A 17,621-nucleotide genomic window follows, 5' to 3' on the forward strand; every position below is an offset into this window, starting at 1 on the left:
ATCAGCATCCCTCCATTCTTGGCCTTGGGTTCTTGGGCCATATGTGGTCTTGACTGTGCGAAAGAAGCCTCGCTTGTCATGGTCGTCAGCTAACTGCTGGGTCTCCTGCACTTTTTCTATGCACCATCACTGCTGTATCTCCTGTTCGCTCTTATTGGTCCAGTCTTGGTGTTTCCTGGTCGAGTCACTAGCGGTGTAGCTTCCCAGGTGCTGACTCTGAAGGCCTTGAGGACACTCTCCGGATCACAGGTTGGCAGAGAGGCGCTGGTTGAATAGGGATCTCTTATCCAGGTATTTGAGTGCCTCAGCATTGACTTTACTGAGGCACTGTTTCTATTGCTGTCGCTGCTTTTGGGGTTACATTGATGTTCACCATGGAGTGGATTGGATGGTGGATCATCCAGCAGTCGTCAGCTCCCGTCATGGCGTGGGTTGTAGGCACATCTGCACCTCCCTGTTTGGATGATGATGCTGTGCAGCAGGTGCCAGTGCTTGAAGCAAGTGTGTTGCCATGAGGCCTTTTACTTGTCCCTCTGATGGAACAAGATGTTGGTTATGACAACGCCATGTTATAGGCAGGCACCTCCCCCTGAATAAATGCCAAAGTACTCATTAACTATTTTTTTATTGTTTTATTCAAGGAATTTTCATACAAACAAAAGCCAAACATCTAACAACATTATAAACCTCCAACACCCATTCCCCTCCCCCTCGCTCAATACCGGCCGTTCTCACATCCGCCTTCCCCATTTTAACCCCGTTACCCCCCTCCATACCTCCTCCTCCACGTTGACCTCTCAATCCTCCTTAAAGAAATCAATAACCAGCTTCCACCTCAGAGTGAACCCGTCCACCAACCCCCTCAAGGCGAACTTGACCTTCTCCTGCCTCAGAAAGGCCGTAAGGTCGTTCACCCACACTCCCCCTTTCGGCGATTCCCGGTCTCTCCACCTGAGCAAGGCCTGTCTCTGGGCTATCAGGGAGGCAAAGGCCAGAACATTGGCCTCTCGCACCCCCTGGACTGTCGAGTCTTCCGACACCCCGAAAATTGCCACCTTTGGAGTCGGGGCCACCCCCAGCACCTCGGACATTGCGTCCGAGAATCCCTGCCAGAACTCCTTCAACCCTGGGCACGCCAGGAACATGTGGACATGATTCGCGGCGCCCCCCCCCCCCCCCCCTCCCGCACACCGCCTACACCCATCCTCCACCCCCTCAAAGAACCTGCTCTTCCGTGTTAGAGTCATAGCGCCCTGTGTATCTGTTTAAACTGGATGATCCTTCGCCTCTCACACGACAAGGACGCATTCCGCAAGCCCTCTGCCCACGTCTTGGCCCCAACCTCCCCTCCTAGTTTCTCTGCCCACGCATTTTATGTCCCCCACCTGGGCCTCTTCCCAGTCCATCAACTGTTGTAGACATCTGACACCTTCCTCTCCCCCATCCTGTCCCTTGACAGCACCTTACCTTGCAGGAAAGAACGGCACCTCTCTCCTTACGAAGTCCCGAACCTGCAGGTACTCAAAACTCTTCCCCCTGGGCAGCTCATACTCCAGCAGATAATCCCATTCCACCCAGTCAAAGCCTTCTCCGCGTCCACCTCCACCACGACCTCCACCTCCTGCCCCTCCGGAGGCACCATTATTACATTAAGCAGCCTCCTCATGTTCGCAGGTGTTCCCTTCACAAAAGTCGTTTGATCCTCGCCCATCATAGTCCTCGATTTGTGAGGCCAACACCTGAGTCAACAGTTTGCCATTTACATTCAGTAGGGAGGCAGTGGCTCAGTGGTATTGGCGTTGGACTAGTATTGCAGAGACACAGTATCATGTTCCGGGGACCTGGCTTCGAACCCCACCACAGCACATGGTGAAATTTGAATTCAACAAAAATCTGGAATTAAAAGTCGATTGTTGTAAAAACCCATCTGGTTCACTAATGTCCTTGAGGGAAGGAAATCTGCCATCCTTACCCGGTCTGGCCTACATGTTACTCCAGACCCACAGCAATATGGTTGCTTTCAGGGAGGGGCAGTAAATTCCAGTGACTCCTACATTCCATGAACGATTAAAAAAGAAGTAATGGTATTGGGCGGTGCGACCCACACTGCTCTGGATCCTTATCCTTTTTTAATATCAGGGAGATGGAAGCCTGCGGCAATGTAGGGGGAAGATCCCCCTCTCCCTCGCTTCATTGTACGTCACCAGCAGTGTCCCCATGTCTGTCCCAAAGTTTTATACAATTCCACTGGGAACCCGTCCAGCCCAGGGCCTTCCCTGCCTGCATTGTCCACATACTGTCCATTACCTCCCTCAACCCAAGTGGAGCCCCAGTCCCTGAACCAGATTCTCTTCTACCTTGGGAAACTCCAACCCTGCCAAAATCTGCCGCATCCCCTCCCCCCACCGGCTGGGGACTATGAGTCATGTAGCCTTCTGTAGAATGCCTCAAGCATGTCATTCACGCCCTCCAGGTCCATCACCACCTTACCCTTATCATCCCTCACTCTGCCAATCTCCCTCGCCACCTCTGGCTTCCTCAATTGCTGGGCCAACATCCTGCTTGCCTTCGCCCCGTACTCCTATACTGCCCGTCTGACCCTCCATAACTGCCCCACTGCCTCCCCTGTAGACACTATCCCAAACTCCATCTTGAGCCTCTGCATCTCCTTCAACAGTCCTGGCTCCGGGGCCTTCGAATACCTCCTGTCCACCATTAAAATCTCATCCACCAGCCTTGCCATTTCTGCCCGCTCCGCTTTTCCCCTGTGCGCCCAAATTGAGATGAACTCCCCCAACCACCGCATTGAGTGCCTCCAACTGCCTGTTGGGCCGTGACCTCCACTGTACCATTTAGCTCCACGTACCTCAAATGACAGCCCTCACCGGCTCACACACATCGCCAACAACCCCACATTCAATCTCCAATGCAGAGTGTGGGACCCCCCGGGCCACACGCAAATCCACCCAGTGCAGCGTGAGGTCAGAAACCACAATCGGCGAATACTCTGAGCCGTAAACCCCCCCCCCCCCCCCCCCCAGCATGTGCTCCATAAACCCCTTCAGCTCCTTCGCCACTGTCAACATCTTCGATGACTGAGGTCCAAGCTCGGTCCATAAATGTATTAAAATCCCCCCCATATAATCAACCGGTGCGAGTCAAGGTCAGGAATCTTCCCTGCCTCATAAAATCTACATCATCCCAATTTGGGCATAGACGTTTACCAGGACCGCCAGCATCCCCTTGAACTTTCCACTAACCATCACGAACCTTCCCCCGCCCCCCCCCCCCCCCCCAAGAAATGCCACAATGTTCCCCACCTCGACGCCACGCGCTTATTCACCAACTCTGCCTCCCCCTCATCTTCATATCCTGTCCCAAGTGCACACCTGCCGCACCCATCCTTTCCTCAACCTCGTCTGGTTCCCTATCTTTAACTGCGTCTCCTGCAAAAAGGTTACATCCGCCTTCAAGCTCCTCAAGTGCACGAACACACGCGACCACTTGTCCGGCCCATTCAGCCCTCTCAAGTTCCATGTGACCAGCTTGGTCAGGGGTTCTCCTCCTCTGCCAATCAGCCATATTTTCTTGGGCCAGTCCCGTGCCCGTGTCAGGTCCTCCAGGCCCACCCTCGGATGTCCACCATCATTTACCCTTTTCCAACTGCGCCACACCAACCACACCCTTGTCAGCAACTCCCACACCCCGAACAAAGCACCTACCCCATTCCCCCCCGCGCCTGCCTCCTGGCAACCCCCCCATTTCACTCCCGTTAACGAGCCCGCCCAGTGAGCATGGTGGACCCCACCAAGACCTCCAACCCGCCCCCATCACCCCCGTATTTCTCCCCCCCCAACCATACATCCCTAAAGAGTAACAAAAGGCACCCTCACCATCGTTGTTCCCCCATGAAAAACCTTCCTTCCAAACAACCCACCATCAAAAACATTAAAGAACCCACCAACTCCTCCAAAGTTCAATGTCCTCACTCTGCTCCCAGTCCATTGTCCCTTATAAACTCCATTGCCTCCTCTGCCGTGCCGAAATAGAACTCTCGCTTCTGGAAAGTCACCCACAGGTGGGGCGGGTACAATATTCCAAACCTCACCCCCTTTTTAAAGAGGGCAGCCTTAACCCTGTTGAACCCGACCCGCCCCTTTGCCAGCTCTGCTCCCAGGTCCTGGTACACCCGCAGCTCGTTCCCTTCCCAGGTACATTTCCTGGTCTGCCTCACCCATTGAAGGATCTTCTCCTTGTTCAGAAAGCGGTGCAACCGCACCACCATCGCCCTCGGCGGCTCACCTGCCTGTAGCCTCCTCCTCAGCGCCCTGTGCACCCAGTCCACCTACAGAGGCGGGTCAAAGGCCACCTCCCCCAACAGCTTCTCCAGCACCTTAGCCACTTACACGCCGGCCACTATACAGTCGATGCCTTTGGGCACCCCAATGATCCTAAGGTTTTGTCTTCTGGAGCGATTCTCCAGATCCTCCACCTTCTCCTTCAGCCTCTTCTGGCTCTCCCGCATCACCCCCACCTCAGCCACCAATGAGGCCAACTACTGCCCCACCGCCTCCTCCACTTTCTGGATCGCCCGGCCCTGGGACTCCAGCCTCTGCTCCACTCTCTCAACTCCCGACTTAATCGGTTCCACCACCGTGGCCAGGTCTTCCAGGGCCTCTTTCCTCTGCTGGCAACACCTTTCATTTGGGAACTCTGTCACTGGGCAGGCAGGGCAGACCCTTGCTCTCTGCCATCTTATTCTGTGGCGCACCACAAAGACTCTCCTGCTCCAGCAGATCTTTCCTTCTTGCCCCATTCCTAGTCCATAGATCCATCCACCAGCCACACCAGAGGAGTTACACCTTCCCCGGGAACTCCTGTACCACTTGCTCTTAAATGCTTCGCCTTTCGGGCGGGAAAATACCAAAAAAATCCACCTCAAGCGAGTGCCACCCAATGTGCAACCGCTCACCCAATGGCCGCCACCGGAAGTCTCTCATTAAGTATTGTAACCATGTCCTTTGAATCCATCACTTATTTATTCTGAATAGCATCCCCACTACCAAACCCCTCTTACTATCCCCTCGTCGCCACATTCCGGTGCCTGTTCGGGTACACAGAGGGAGAATTCAGAATTCGTAACTGGTACGGGAATTGAACCTGCACTGCTGGCCTTGTTGTGAATCACAAACCAGCTGCCTAGCCCACTGAGCTAAACCAGCCCAATTAAATAGTGCAACCAGTTTCAGTCTGCCCAGAAATTCTGGTTTCCAAATATCAATTTCAGTTTTTGTTTCCTCAGAAACTCCTCTTATTGGACTGTCACCTGAAAATGAATAATGTGCAGATGCCGGCGTTGGACTGGGGTGAGCCCAGTAAGAAGTCTTACAACACCAGGTTAAAGTCCAACATGTTTGTTTCAAATCACTAGCTTTCGGAGCACTGCTCCTTCCTCAGGCGAATGAAGAGGTGGGTTCCAGAAACATTTATATAGACAAAGTCAAAGATGCAAAACAATATTTTGAATGCGAGCATTTGCAGGTAACTAAGTCGTTACAGGTCCAGAGGAGCAAGTTAAAGAGGTGTGAATTGTCTCAAACCAGGACAGTTGGTAGGATTTTGCAAGCCCAGGCCAGATGGTGGGGTGAATGTAATGCGACATGAATCCAAGGTGCCGGTTGAGGCCGTACTCATGTGTGCGGAACTTGGCTATAAGTTTTTGCTCGGCGATTCTGCGTTGTCGCGCGTCCTGAAGGCCGCCTTGGAGAACGCTCACCCGAAGATCAGAGGCTGAATGCCCTTGACTGCTGAAGTGTTTCCCGACTGGAAGGGAACATTCCTGCCTGGTGATTGTCACGCGATGTCCATTCATCCGTTGTGGCATGTGTTGTAAGGCTTCTTACTGAAAAGGAATAGTGTGTGGGATTAAAGGGAGAAGGCAGGGAATGGCATGAGGTGTATTGCTCATTTGGACAGTTGGTGAAGATGTGGGTCAAATATTCTCCTCTGCTTTAACAACACTGTAGTGTGCAGTTGCTGTGGTACAAGAATCTACTCCGACAGCAGTATGATAGACAACCACCCAGGAGACTAAATTTCCAAAAATTCCACATCACTAGATTTCCATGACTAAAGGAGACATGGGTTGTACATTTTCTCTCCTCCCAACAAGGCTATTTTGAGAAGGCTATAATTAAAGGATGAAAATTGCAGCTTGTTGGTATTTTAACTTTGCCCAACAATTTTTGCGACCCCAACATCAAGACCCTGATCCTGGAGGCTGCACAGCAACATGTTGCATTGCACAATCTTCCTGGAGTTGACTTTCTAATTGGCTGCCTCCCCACTTGTCCCATTCGGACTGTAGGCACGCTCCTGATGCAGCCAGCCCTCTGGGCCGCAGGGATAAGTCCATCGAAGCAGTGGGACAACCCGCTGGGTGGATTGTTTGGGCTGCAGGCGCAGATCTTCCTGGCCGCAGTTCCCTCTATGGGACATGCAGCCACTGGTGCTGACGGCCTCCCGGCTGCCACAGGGAGGCTGCCTCCATTGAAATAAATGTATCTCTGTGGCTGGAGCCCCTCTGCTGGCCAGAAAATGCTGACTTGGCAAAAATCAACCTTAATTTTGTCATAATTGACTTAATTGGTTGCATGGTACAGGCAGTAAAACTGTTTCTACAACTGCCCATGGGAAACATCTCCAGCAGAGGAAATGCATCAGAGAACCTTTCGTAGAAACAAAGAAGATAGGAGCAGGAGGAGGCCATTCAGCCCTTTGAGCCTGCCCCACCATTCATTGCGATCATGGCTGATCCTCCAACTCAGTAACCTTGTCCTGTTTTCCCCCCACACCCTATGATCCCTTTAGCCCCAATTTCACACCCCCCGTTCTTGGCACCCCCGCTGTGCCCCCAGCCCTGGCAGATGCTCCTGGCCAGCAGCAGAACTGTCAGCACACTCTGGCGACGTTGGACACTGCTTGTCCCCCATCCCACACCCTCAGCAGTCACGATTCCTGTTTCCCGATTAACTTTGCCTTCAATAATTCCTCCTGGCACAGGCGAAGCATCGCAAAGGCCTGGAGAATTCAAGGCAGAGCCCGTTAACATTAAGCCAACTGCCTTTACTGTGCAATTGGCATGCCCACGCCAGCATGCGGCGTAGAACACATTCATGCCACTGTCGAGGGATCTGAGCATGACATTCTGTTTGCCCCTGGCGCCAACCACAATTTTCGGCTGATGTCCATTCTCCGTCCAATCGTGTTTCCCGATTCCGGCGTCGGCTTACAAAGAATCTCGGCCATAATGTTTTGACTTCAGCTGCTTTCTGTGGTAGAGAATTCCACATGCTCACCACTCCCTGGGTGAATAAATCTGTTTTAATTTCAGTCCTGAATGGTTTACCCTGTTTCCTTAGACTACGGACCTCGGTTCTGGACTCCCCCACCATTGGGAACATCTTTCCTGCCTCTCCCTGTCTAGTTCTGTTAGAATTTTATCTGTTTCTAAGAGGATTCCCCCTCATTCTTCTAAATTCCAGCTAATAAAATTCTAACTAACTCAGTTTCTCTTCATACGTCAATCCCACCATCCCAGGAATCAGTCTGGTAAATATTCACTGCACTCCTTCTATAGCAAGAACATCCTTCCTCAGATAAGGAGACCAAAACTGCTCACAATATTCTAAATGTGGCCTCACCAAAGCCCTGTATAATTGCAACAACACATCCCTGCTCCTGTACTTGAATCTCTCACATTGAAGGCAAACATACTCCCCTATCTCAATCTATAATCATTCCAATAATATTCTGCCTTCATGTTTTTGTTACCAAAGTAGATTAGTGCACATTTACCCAGATTATACTGCATCTGCCATGTAATTGCCCACTCATTTAATTTGCCCAAATCACGCTGAACCATCTCTGCATCCTTCTCACAGCTCACCCTTCCACTCAGCTTTGTGTCATTTACAAATCCCCACTAGTCACTGCCTGCCAAAAATACACATTTATTTGTACTCTTTTGTCAACCAGTTTCTATCCACCTCAATACACTACCCCCAAACTCACATGCTTTAATTTTGCATGCTAATTTCTTATGTGGGACTTTGCTGAAAACCGTTTGAAAGTCCAAATACATCACATCATCAACTCAACTCGTTATATCCTCAAAGAATTCCAGTAGATTTGTCAAGCATGATTTCCCCTTTTTTAAATCTATGCTGGTTCTGTCTGATCCTGCCACTGTTTTCCAAGTGCTCTGTTATTACATTATTTACAGTGGACTCCATTATTTTACCCACTACCAACATCAAACTTACTGGTCTATAATTCCCTGCTTTCTCTCAACCTCCCTTTTTAAATAGTGGAATTAGCTACCCTCCAATCTGCAGGAACTGTTCCGCAGTCTGTAGAATCCTGGAAGATGACCCCCAATGCATCCACTATTTCTAAATCACTTCCTTAAGTACTCTGGGATGTAGATTATCAGGCCCTGGGCATGTTTCAGCCCCAATACCATTTCTCTACGAATATGGATTTCCTTCAGTTCCTCCCTCTCACTAAACCCATTTTTCCGCAACGTGGCATTCCCCAATTTCTCCAGCTCCGCCACCACACCCCTCCACGTTTCCACAAGGCTGGAAAAATTCATCCTTCTGTGTGCCGCACAGTCCCACTGTACAGGACTGCCTCGGAACATGCTCCACAGATCACCACAAGGTGGGTTTGTTTACTGCTTCGTTATTTCAAACAGTCTGGAAAAAAACACTCAACAATTCACAAAGGAAGCATTCAGACAGTCTTTGAGAGCAGCAAGGAATCCTTTATACAACAAATAAAACTCAAACATTTAGTCAGATCTTTATATACTGCCTTCTAATTTAGGAAAATAAATCTGCTCTTTACTTCCTCATGTCTGAAAATTGAAGATGTCAATCTAACTACATGTTGCAAACAGAACATAGCACAATAAATTATGGGAATCATTAAATACTCAGCCTTTTTGAATAACAACGAGAAGGGTCTCGAAGAATAAGCCTAGTTTAGAATTAACTGGGAGCTGAAAGAGTTACACAGTGAAAAATTAATACTAAGAGGAAACAAACTCAGTTGGTGTTTAAGTTAGAGCATATCACCTTGAGTAAATAATCTTCAGCTCGCCGAATAAAAACCAACTGTTGCACAGGGAGTTACCCGCACCCTACTGAATAAGTCTGCATGGGTTTCCTCCGAGTGCTCCGGTTTCCTCCCACAATTCCCGAAAGATGTGTTGTTAGGTAATTTGGGCATTCTGAATTCTCCCTCAGTGTACCTGAACAGGTGCTGGACTGTGGCGACTCGGGGATTTTCACAGTAACTTCATTGCAGTGATAATGTAAGCCTGCCTGATTAGATTGTGACAATAATAAAGATTATTATTATGATCTTCTGAGCTAAACCCTTCCTCGCTATTGTCTTTCTGTCATCCTTTACTATCAGGACCACTCCACCTCCTTTTCCATCCCTCTGTCTTTTCAAAATGTTGTGGAACAGTGGTAGGGGGGGCAAACTAATTTGGAGAGAAACCTTTGAGATTTTAGAGGGCCACATTTTGATTGGGAGGGGGGGACGTCGGGGTGATGGAGGAGGGAGTTGGGGGGATGGGGAAGGAAGCAGGGCTATTTTTTTGGTTTTCAAGTGCACTTTCGGGCAGCACGGTGGTACAGTGGTTAGCACTGCTGCTTCACAGCTCCAGGGTCCCAGGTTTGATTCCCGGCTTGGGTCACTGTCTGTGCGGAGTCTGCACGTTCTCCCCGTGTCTGCGTGGGTTTCCTCCGGGTGCTCCGGTTTCCTCCCACAAGTCCCGAAAGATGCGCTGTTAGATGAATTAGATAGTCTTAATTCTCCCTCTGTGTACCCGAACAGGCGCCGGAATGTAGTGACATGGGGCTTTTCACAGTAACTTCATTGCAGTGTTAATGTAAGCCTACTTGTGACAATAAAGATTATTATTGTTACTGAAGGAAAAGCCTCCATTAGAGAGAGACCCATGGGATTCTCTGTCCCATCAGACCTGTTTTCCAGGGTGACGCGCCCCCACCAGCAGTGGGATCCTCTGTCCAGCAGCCGGCCAATGGGGTTTCCCATTGTGGCCACCCCACGCTGTCGGGAAACCGCGGGCATGAGTGCGCTGCCGACGAAGCGGAGGATCCCGCTGATGGAGAATCCCGCAGTCACTATTTGTCAGCTGACCAAGAATCCGGTCGCCCTATTATAGAAAGGATATTATTATACTAGAAAGTGGTATAATCAGACAAAGTCAGCATGTCTTTACGAAAGGAAAACTATGCTAGACAAATCTACTGGAACTCTTTGAAGATGTAGCAAGTGGAGTTGACCAGGGAGAACCAGTGGATGTGGTTTATTTAGGCTTTCAGAAGGCTTTCAACATGGTCTCACATAGCAGATTAATATGTAAAATTAAAACACATGGGATTACAGGTAGAATCTTCAGATGGATAGAAAACTGGTTAGCAGACAGGAAGCAAAGAGTTGGAATAAATGGGTCTTTTTCTGATTGGCAGGCAGTGACGAGCAGGGTACCGCAGGGATCGGTGCTAGGATCCTAACTGTTCACATTATATATTAATCATTTATACAAGGGAACAAAATGCGTGATCTCCAAACTTACAGATGATACAAAGTTGGGTGACCAACCTACAACCTCCCTTTTCCTCTCCAAATACCTTGAACGTATTGTTGCTGCTGAGCAGGATAACACAAAGGGATGTCTACAGAGGGATATATACAGGTTAAATGAGTGGGGGAAAACGTGGCAGATGAAATATTATGCAGGAAAATGTTATGCACTTTGGTAGGAAAAATAAAGGAGCTGATTATTATTTAAATTGAGAATGCTGCAGAAAGCTGTGGCACAGAGGGATTTGGGGATCCTTGTTCATGAAACCCAGACAGCTAGCATGCAAGTTCAACAGGTCATTGGAAAGGCAAATGGAATGTTGGCCTTTATTTCAAAGAGGATGGAGTATAAAAATTGGGAAATCTTGCTAAAACTATACAAAGGACTCGTTAGACCACACCTGGGATACTGTGAACAGGATTCGTCCCCTTATCTAAGGACAGATATACTGGTATTGGAGGCAGTCCAGAGAAGGTTCACTGGGCTGATCTCGGGGACAGAGGGATTTCCTTATGAGGAAGGTTGAATAGGTTGGGCCTGTACTCATTGGAGTTTAGAAGATAGAGAGGGGGCCTTCTTGATACATAGGATTTTCCGGGGCCTTGACAGGGTAGATACTGAGAGGATGTTTCCCATTGAGTGAACCTAGCACCAGAGGACATAATCTCAATGTAAGGATTCATCCATTTGAGACAGATGAGGTGGAATTTCTTCTCTCAGAGCATAGGGACTTAGGGGCAGCACAGTAGCACACGTGGCTAGCACTGTGGCTTCACAGCACCAGGGTCCCAGGTTCGATTCCCTGCTGGGTCACGTTCTCCCCGCGTCTGCATGGGTTTCCTCCAGGTGCTTTGGTTTCCTCCCACAGTCCAAAACGTGCAGGTTAGGTGGATTGGCCATGCTAAATTACCCTTGGTGTCCAAAAAGGTTCGGAGGGGTTATTGGGTTATGGGGATAGGGTGGAAGTGAGGGCTTAAGTGGGTCGGTGCAGACTCGATGGGCCGAATGGCCTCCTTCTGCACTGTATGTTCGATGTTCTATAGCGAATGTGTGGAATTCTTTACTGCAGAGAGCTGTAGATGATAATAATAATCTTTATTGTTACAAGTAGGCTTGCATTAACACTGCAATGAAGTTACTGTGAAAATCCCCTAGTCGCCACATTCCGGCGCCTGCTCGGGTACACAGAGGGAGAATTAAGACTATCTAATTCATCTAACAGCGCATCTTTCGGGACTTGTGGGAGGAAACCGGAGCACCCGGAGGAAACCCACGGCGACACGGGAGAAAGTGCAGACTCCACATAGACAGTGACCCAAGCCGGGAATCGAATCTGGGACCCTGGCGCTGTGAAACAACAGTGCTAACCACTGTGCTACTGTGCCGCCCATATAGGCTGTTCAAGGCTGAGATAGAAATACTTTTAATCAGTAAGGGAATCAAGGGTTATGGGGATAAGGCGGGAAAATGGAATTGAGGATTTTCACATCAGATCAGTCATGCTCTCATTAAATGGCAGTGAAGACACACTGAGCCAAATTGCCGACTTCAGCTCCTACATCTTATGGTCTAATTCAGGATGTGCAACAGATACTTACCTTGCCAGCAATGCTCACACTCCATGAAAGAATTGAAAAAGTCACTGAACAATCTAAACTTGACAAGTGGGCCTGAATGATGTGGGAACCACCATGTTGACCATGCTATTTACCATTCATGACAGGCCTTAATTAAAGAAAGGTGGAATTTGCAGACTATAGCAGCTGTTGGAATACCCTTCATTATGGGTTAGATAAAAATAAATACCACACTTTTAAGTACTGTAATTAACTATTCCTTTCTACTGGTTTCAATCAGTCACGCCATTCACACTTAAACTCACCAGTTTCACAATGACAACCTTTCCCACATCACATTCAAAGGTCAGGTTTATCAACACTAGTTTGCCACATCTTATATGGCTATTCTGGCATCACTCGAGAAAGCAACTTACTTTCTTCCCAGTCAACTGTGTCATTAAATCTCTGTCCCTTGTCTCTCCTACCACAAGTCCAATAACCATTTTAGGGGCACTTGAACTTTTGAAACTACCTCGTCTCTTTCTATGCTTTCCTCTTCCCACCATCCTGCTCTCTCCTTCCAAGCCCTGAAGTCTTTCTCAAATTTCTTTCTGGGCTCTGAACTCATCTAATTCAGGAGGCCCATATTCTGCTCCCTTGATCCCACTCCTGCTCATCTGCCGGCTACATTCTCCTGGCCCCTACTCTGGCTGACATTGTAAATGGTTCCCTTGTCTCCCATTCAAAACCTTCACCAAAAGATATTCAAAGAATCTCCCCTACACGCCCAACCTACTTCCCTTTCCTCTCCAAAGACCATGAACTTCTTCTTGCTGCTCAAATCTGTGCCCACCTTTCCTACAACCGCATGCTGGAATTTCGTAATTAGGTTTTGTTTTTGCCACAACATCATTTCCTCGATAATTCCCCAAGGCTCCCTCCCCTACATGCTGACAACATCCATTTGCACTACTCAAGGAGATATGACTGATGTCCTTAAAATAATGAAAGGATTAGACTCATTCCAAGTGTATTTGAGTTCCATAGATGAGGATGACCAGTGGACATAAGCATGTTTACAAAAGCATAAACACCAGGTATGAACCACTTTGGCCAAAGACCCGCTTCAATGCTGTACATTCGTCATCATTCTATGTAATTTGGCTGCAGACAGCACTGGGCCAGTTCGTCGCAAGCTGTAAAGTGCAGTGAAAAGATCTCCAAACAATACTGAGACAAAGTTGAAGAGGGCAATAAATGGATTAGGAAGATGCTACTCACCAGGCAAGAAAGGGATGCAGCGCAATTTAGGATCCTTCTGTCCTCCTTCGACAGGAAACTTGTCCAGGAGCTGCATCTGTAAAAAGGAAAGAAGAGCACAATGTTTGTTACACACCCATATACATACAGCACTATTTAAATGTTTGTTACACACCCATATACATACAGCACTATTTAAATGTTTGTTACACACCCATATACATACAGCACTATTTAAATGCACTCTTAGTACAGAATTGCACAACAATCAACATAGCAACACCAGGATCCACCCTGTACCACACGTGTATTGAGCCATACAATCAAACATCGTCAATGTAAAAGGAGATCATTCTGCTGATTGTCCTTTGGGGAAATCTAAAACTAATCTCTCTCTCCCACTCCTCTCTCTCTCCCACTCCTTCTCCACTGTCATGTATCTGACTTTCTCCAGTCATGGGTAACACGGTGGCACATTGGATAGAAGCATTGCTGCTTCACAGTGCCGGAGACCCAGGTTCGATTCGGATCTTGGGTGACTGAGTTTTTCTCCTGATGTCTGCGTGGGTTTCTTCCGGGTGTTCCTGTTTCCTCCCACAATCCAAAGATGTGCGGGTTAGATGGATCAGCCATGCTAAATTGCCCTTTAGTGTCCAAAGGTTAGGTGGGGTTACGGGGATAAGGGAGTGGGCCTAAGTTAGGGTGCGCTTCAGAGAGTCTGTGCAGACTCGATGGGCAGAATGGCCTCCTTCTGCACTGTGGGAATTCTATGATTCTATGGCACCTTCCCTGCTGTGGAAATGTATCCAATTTTTCCTGAAAAGAAACAATGAAATTTGCCTCGATTATTCAGTGGAAAAGCCTTGCCGTTTCCAACTGGATTGCTGAATCATACTTTTATCTCAGCCCACTCTCAAGACAACCCTTTTGTTATCTCTAACTTAGGTTTCTCCTGTACCCTCCTTCTTGCCTCCTATCCTCTATAAATTCTAACTTGTCCAAAGTTCAGCAGTTAAGATCCTGCTCCATTCTCCCGAAGACTTCATCCTTGATGACTTGCATTTGCCTTAGGTCCTGACGCAACTGAATTTAAAATCCTTGTCTTCATCTTCAAATTCCCTCTATTGTCTTCAGCTCGACCCAATTCTAAAACTTGGTATTTTCCAACTTGGTATCCCTCCTGCACTGTTCAGTCTTCCACATCTCAATTCACATTATTGGGACCAGAACCTTCAATGTCTTGCCCTACACTGGCACTCCTCTCCTGAGGTTGCAACTTTTTCCAAATGCTCCATTTTGATCAAGTTTACAGGACGTTTTCTAATTCTCCCATGATGGTTCAGTATCCATTTCTCCTTGAATCTGTAAAGTGCCTTGGAGGCTTTTTCTGTTAAAGCATTACACAGTTTCAAGCTTGTCATTCCGTACAGTAGCTTTCTGTTCAGAATGGGAAGGCACTGAAGATTCCCAATAGAAGATCCAAGAAGGATTGGTGCACCTTGGTTTTGTGTAGCCCATGTCAGCTCACAATTCTGGAACACAAAAGCTGGATCTGTGCGACACACTGTAACCCAAAAAATATTCCACCATTCCGCAGCTCTCTTGCTGCATGTTTCTGTCATTGTGGCTTTTGTTCACAGGATGGAGTCTTTTTGCTTCCAACAATTTCCAAGATCCATCTCAGTCACCTTCCATGATCCTGTTAGCTGCATGATACAATAATAATGGAGTGTACTGACCAATAGTGACAATCAAACTCTGGCAATGAGTTTACAGGGCTTCAATATTAAAAATCTGCTCAATATCCATCTTTTTGACTCAGGTTTCGCTCACCTCTCCTAATCTCTCGCTCAGCATCAGATTTAATGATCCCCATGGTGACATTTCTTGGGGTGTTTCTTTGAGTTAAATGTGCTACAGAAAATATATATTTGTTTAATATAAATTTTGAGTACCCAATTCATTTTTTCCAATTAAGGGGCAATTTAGTGTGGCCAATCCATCTACCCTGCACATCTTTGGGTTGTGGGGGGCGAAAACCACGCAAACACGGGGAGAATGTGTAAACTACACACAGACAGTGACCCAGAGCCGGGAACGAACCTGGGACCTCAGCGCTGTGAGGCAGTACAGAAAATATATTGTTGAAAAGAAAATTAACTGAAAGTAAAGAAAATACTGGCAAAGATCTCCACACTGAATGCTGCCAGGTCTTTCCCCCACTCCCCAAACATGTAGAGAGTACACAATCCCAACATCTAACTCACACCAAGCCCTCAGTCAAATTAACAATCTTAAAAATAGATTTTCAAGGGAAATATCTCTGAATCCATCCAAACTACCTCTTCCTTCTTCGCAATCTAATTGAGTGTGTTGAAAAAAACAAAATTCTGAAGCAGTGGAAACTTTATTTGGCCTTTCCAACTGGTTTAACGGGCCAGTCACTCACTAGCAGAGCAGTTTCTCAATTCTGATGACTGTCATCCTGCCAACACAGTCCCAGGATACACGGCATCACAATATCACAGCACAGATCCACTGTTGATCCTATGCCAAGAAGAGAGACAGCCTCTTACTATAGTCCCTCTATTGCCAACATTTCCCTATAAGTACTTGTCCAGTGGTCTAATCCAGGAAAATAACAATGCTAGCCACACACAATCATGAACTGGATATCACGTTACTTCAATTTCCCACAGGTGAACACCTGGATTCGGGAAGTTGAATCCAAATGTTTAAAGTATTTTATACCACATTGTTACAATAATGATGTTTAAGATTATGTTTTGGGCAGTGCTTCTTCGTCATTTCTGTTAAGTTCCAGTTCTACTCCTCTATAAATTAACTCCCTTGTCACGGAGTCCAATAGCCTAATTTGGCAATGTGCTCTGCCGAGTACTAATGAAAATTTCTTTCTGTATGTTATACATGAGGTCACTGGATTTCACTCTTTACAGAAAACAAACCAAATTACAAATCATGATACCATCACCTTGGTATAAAAAGATTTTTACTCATCCAATGACTTTGAGCACCTATTTAGAAAATGAATTTTGTTAGGATCCAGTTAGGGACTAGTAACTTTTTATTTAAAGTTGGAAGTTGGAACCCAGTTACCCACAAGGAGAATAGAGCTGCAAGATTTCACACTTTAAACAACAAAATAAACTTCACAATACAAAGTCAGAAAAGTAAAACAAACTACAATATCAATTTTATACTCTCCACAAAACATGAGGTAAGACAACAAAATCATAAGACATAGGAGCAGAATTAGGCCACTCGGCCCATCGAGTCTCCTCCGCCATTCAATCATGGCTGACATTTGTTTCCCATTCTCCTGCCTTCTCCCCATAACCCCTGACCCCCTGATTAATCAAGAACCTATCTATCTCTGTCTTAAAGACACTCAGTGATTTGGCCTCCAAAGCCTTCTGCGGCAGAGTTCCACAGATTCACCTCCCTCTGGCTGAAGAAATTCCTCCTCATCTCTGTTTTAAAGGATCATCCCTTTAGTCTGAGATGGTGACCCCTAGTTCTATCTTTACCTACAAGTGGAAACATTCTCTCCACGTCCACTCTATCCAGGCTTTGCAGTCTCCTGTAAGTTTCAATAAGATCCCCCTTCATCCTTCTAAACTCCAATGAGTACAGACCCAGAGTCCTCAAATGTTCCTCATACGACGAGCTCTTCATTCCAGGGATCATTCATATGAACCTCCTCTGGACCCTTTCCAAGGCCAGCACATCCTTCCTTAGATACCGGGTCCAAAACTGCTCACAATACTCCAAATGGGGTCTGACCAGAGCCTTATACAGCCTCAGAAGTACATCCCTGGTCTTGTATTCTCGCTCTCTTGACATGAATGCCAACATTGCATTTGCCTTCTTCACTGCCGATTGAACCAGCACGTTAACCTTAAGAGAATCGTGAACAAGGACTCCCAAGTTCCTTTGTGCTTCTGATTTTCTAAACATTTCCCCATTTAGAAAAGTCTATACCTCCTCCATTCCTCCTTCCAAAGTCCATAACCTCACACTTTTCCACATTGTATTCCATATGACACTTCTTTGCCCACTGTCCTAGCTTGTCCAAGTCCTTCTGCAGCCCCCTTGCT

At 47.3% G+C, this 17,621-nt stretch overlaps 1 protein-coding gene across 3 annotated transcripts in view; it reads right to left on the reverse strand.

Moving 5' to 3' along the window:
• The window catches only part of sh3pxd2aa (SH3 and PX domains 2Aa), a 367,257-nt gene that overhangs the window by 258,009 nt on the left and 91,627 nt on the right, over positions 1-17,621 (reverse strand). For all 3 annotated transcript variants that reach the window (XM_038822069.1, XM_038822070.1, XM_038822068.1), the window contains exon 3: positions 13,525-13,600. In XM_038822069.1, the coding sequence (XP_038677997.1) occupies positions 13,525-13,600 (76 nt within the window). The remainder of the gene's footprint in view (positions 1-13,524; positions 13,601-17,621) is intronic.

The sequence above is a fragment of the Scyliorhinus canicula genome, chromosome 16 (assembly GCF_902713615.1).
Source record: "Scyliorhinus canicula chromosome 16, sScyCan1.1, whole genome shotgun sequence".
NCBI lineage: Eukaryota > Metazoa > Chordata > Chondrichthyes > Carcharhiniformes > Scyliorhinidae > Scyliorhinus > Scyliorhinus canicula.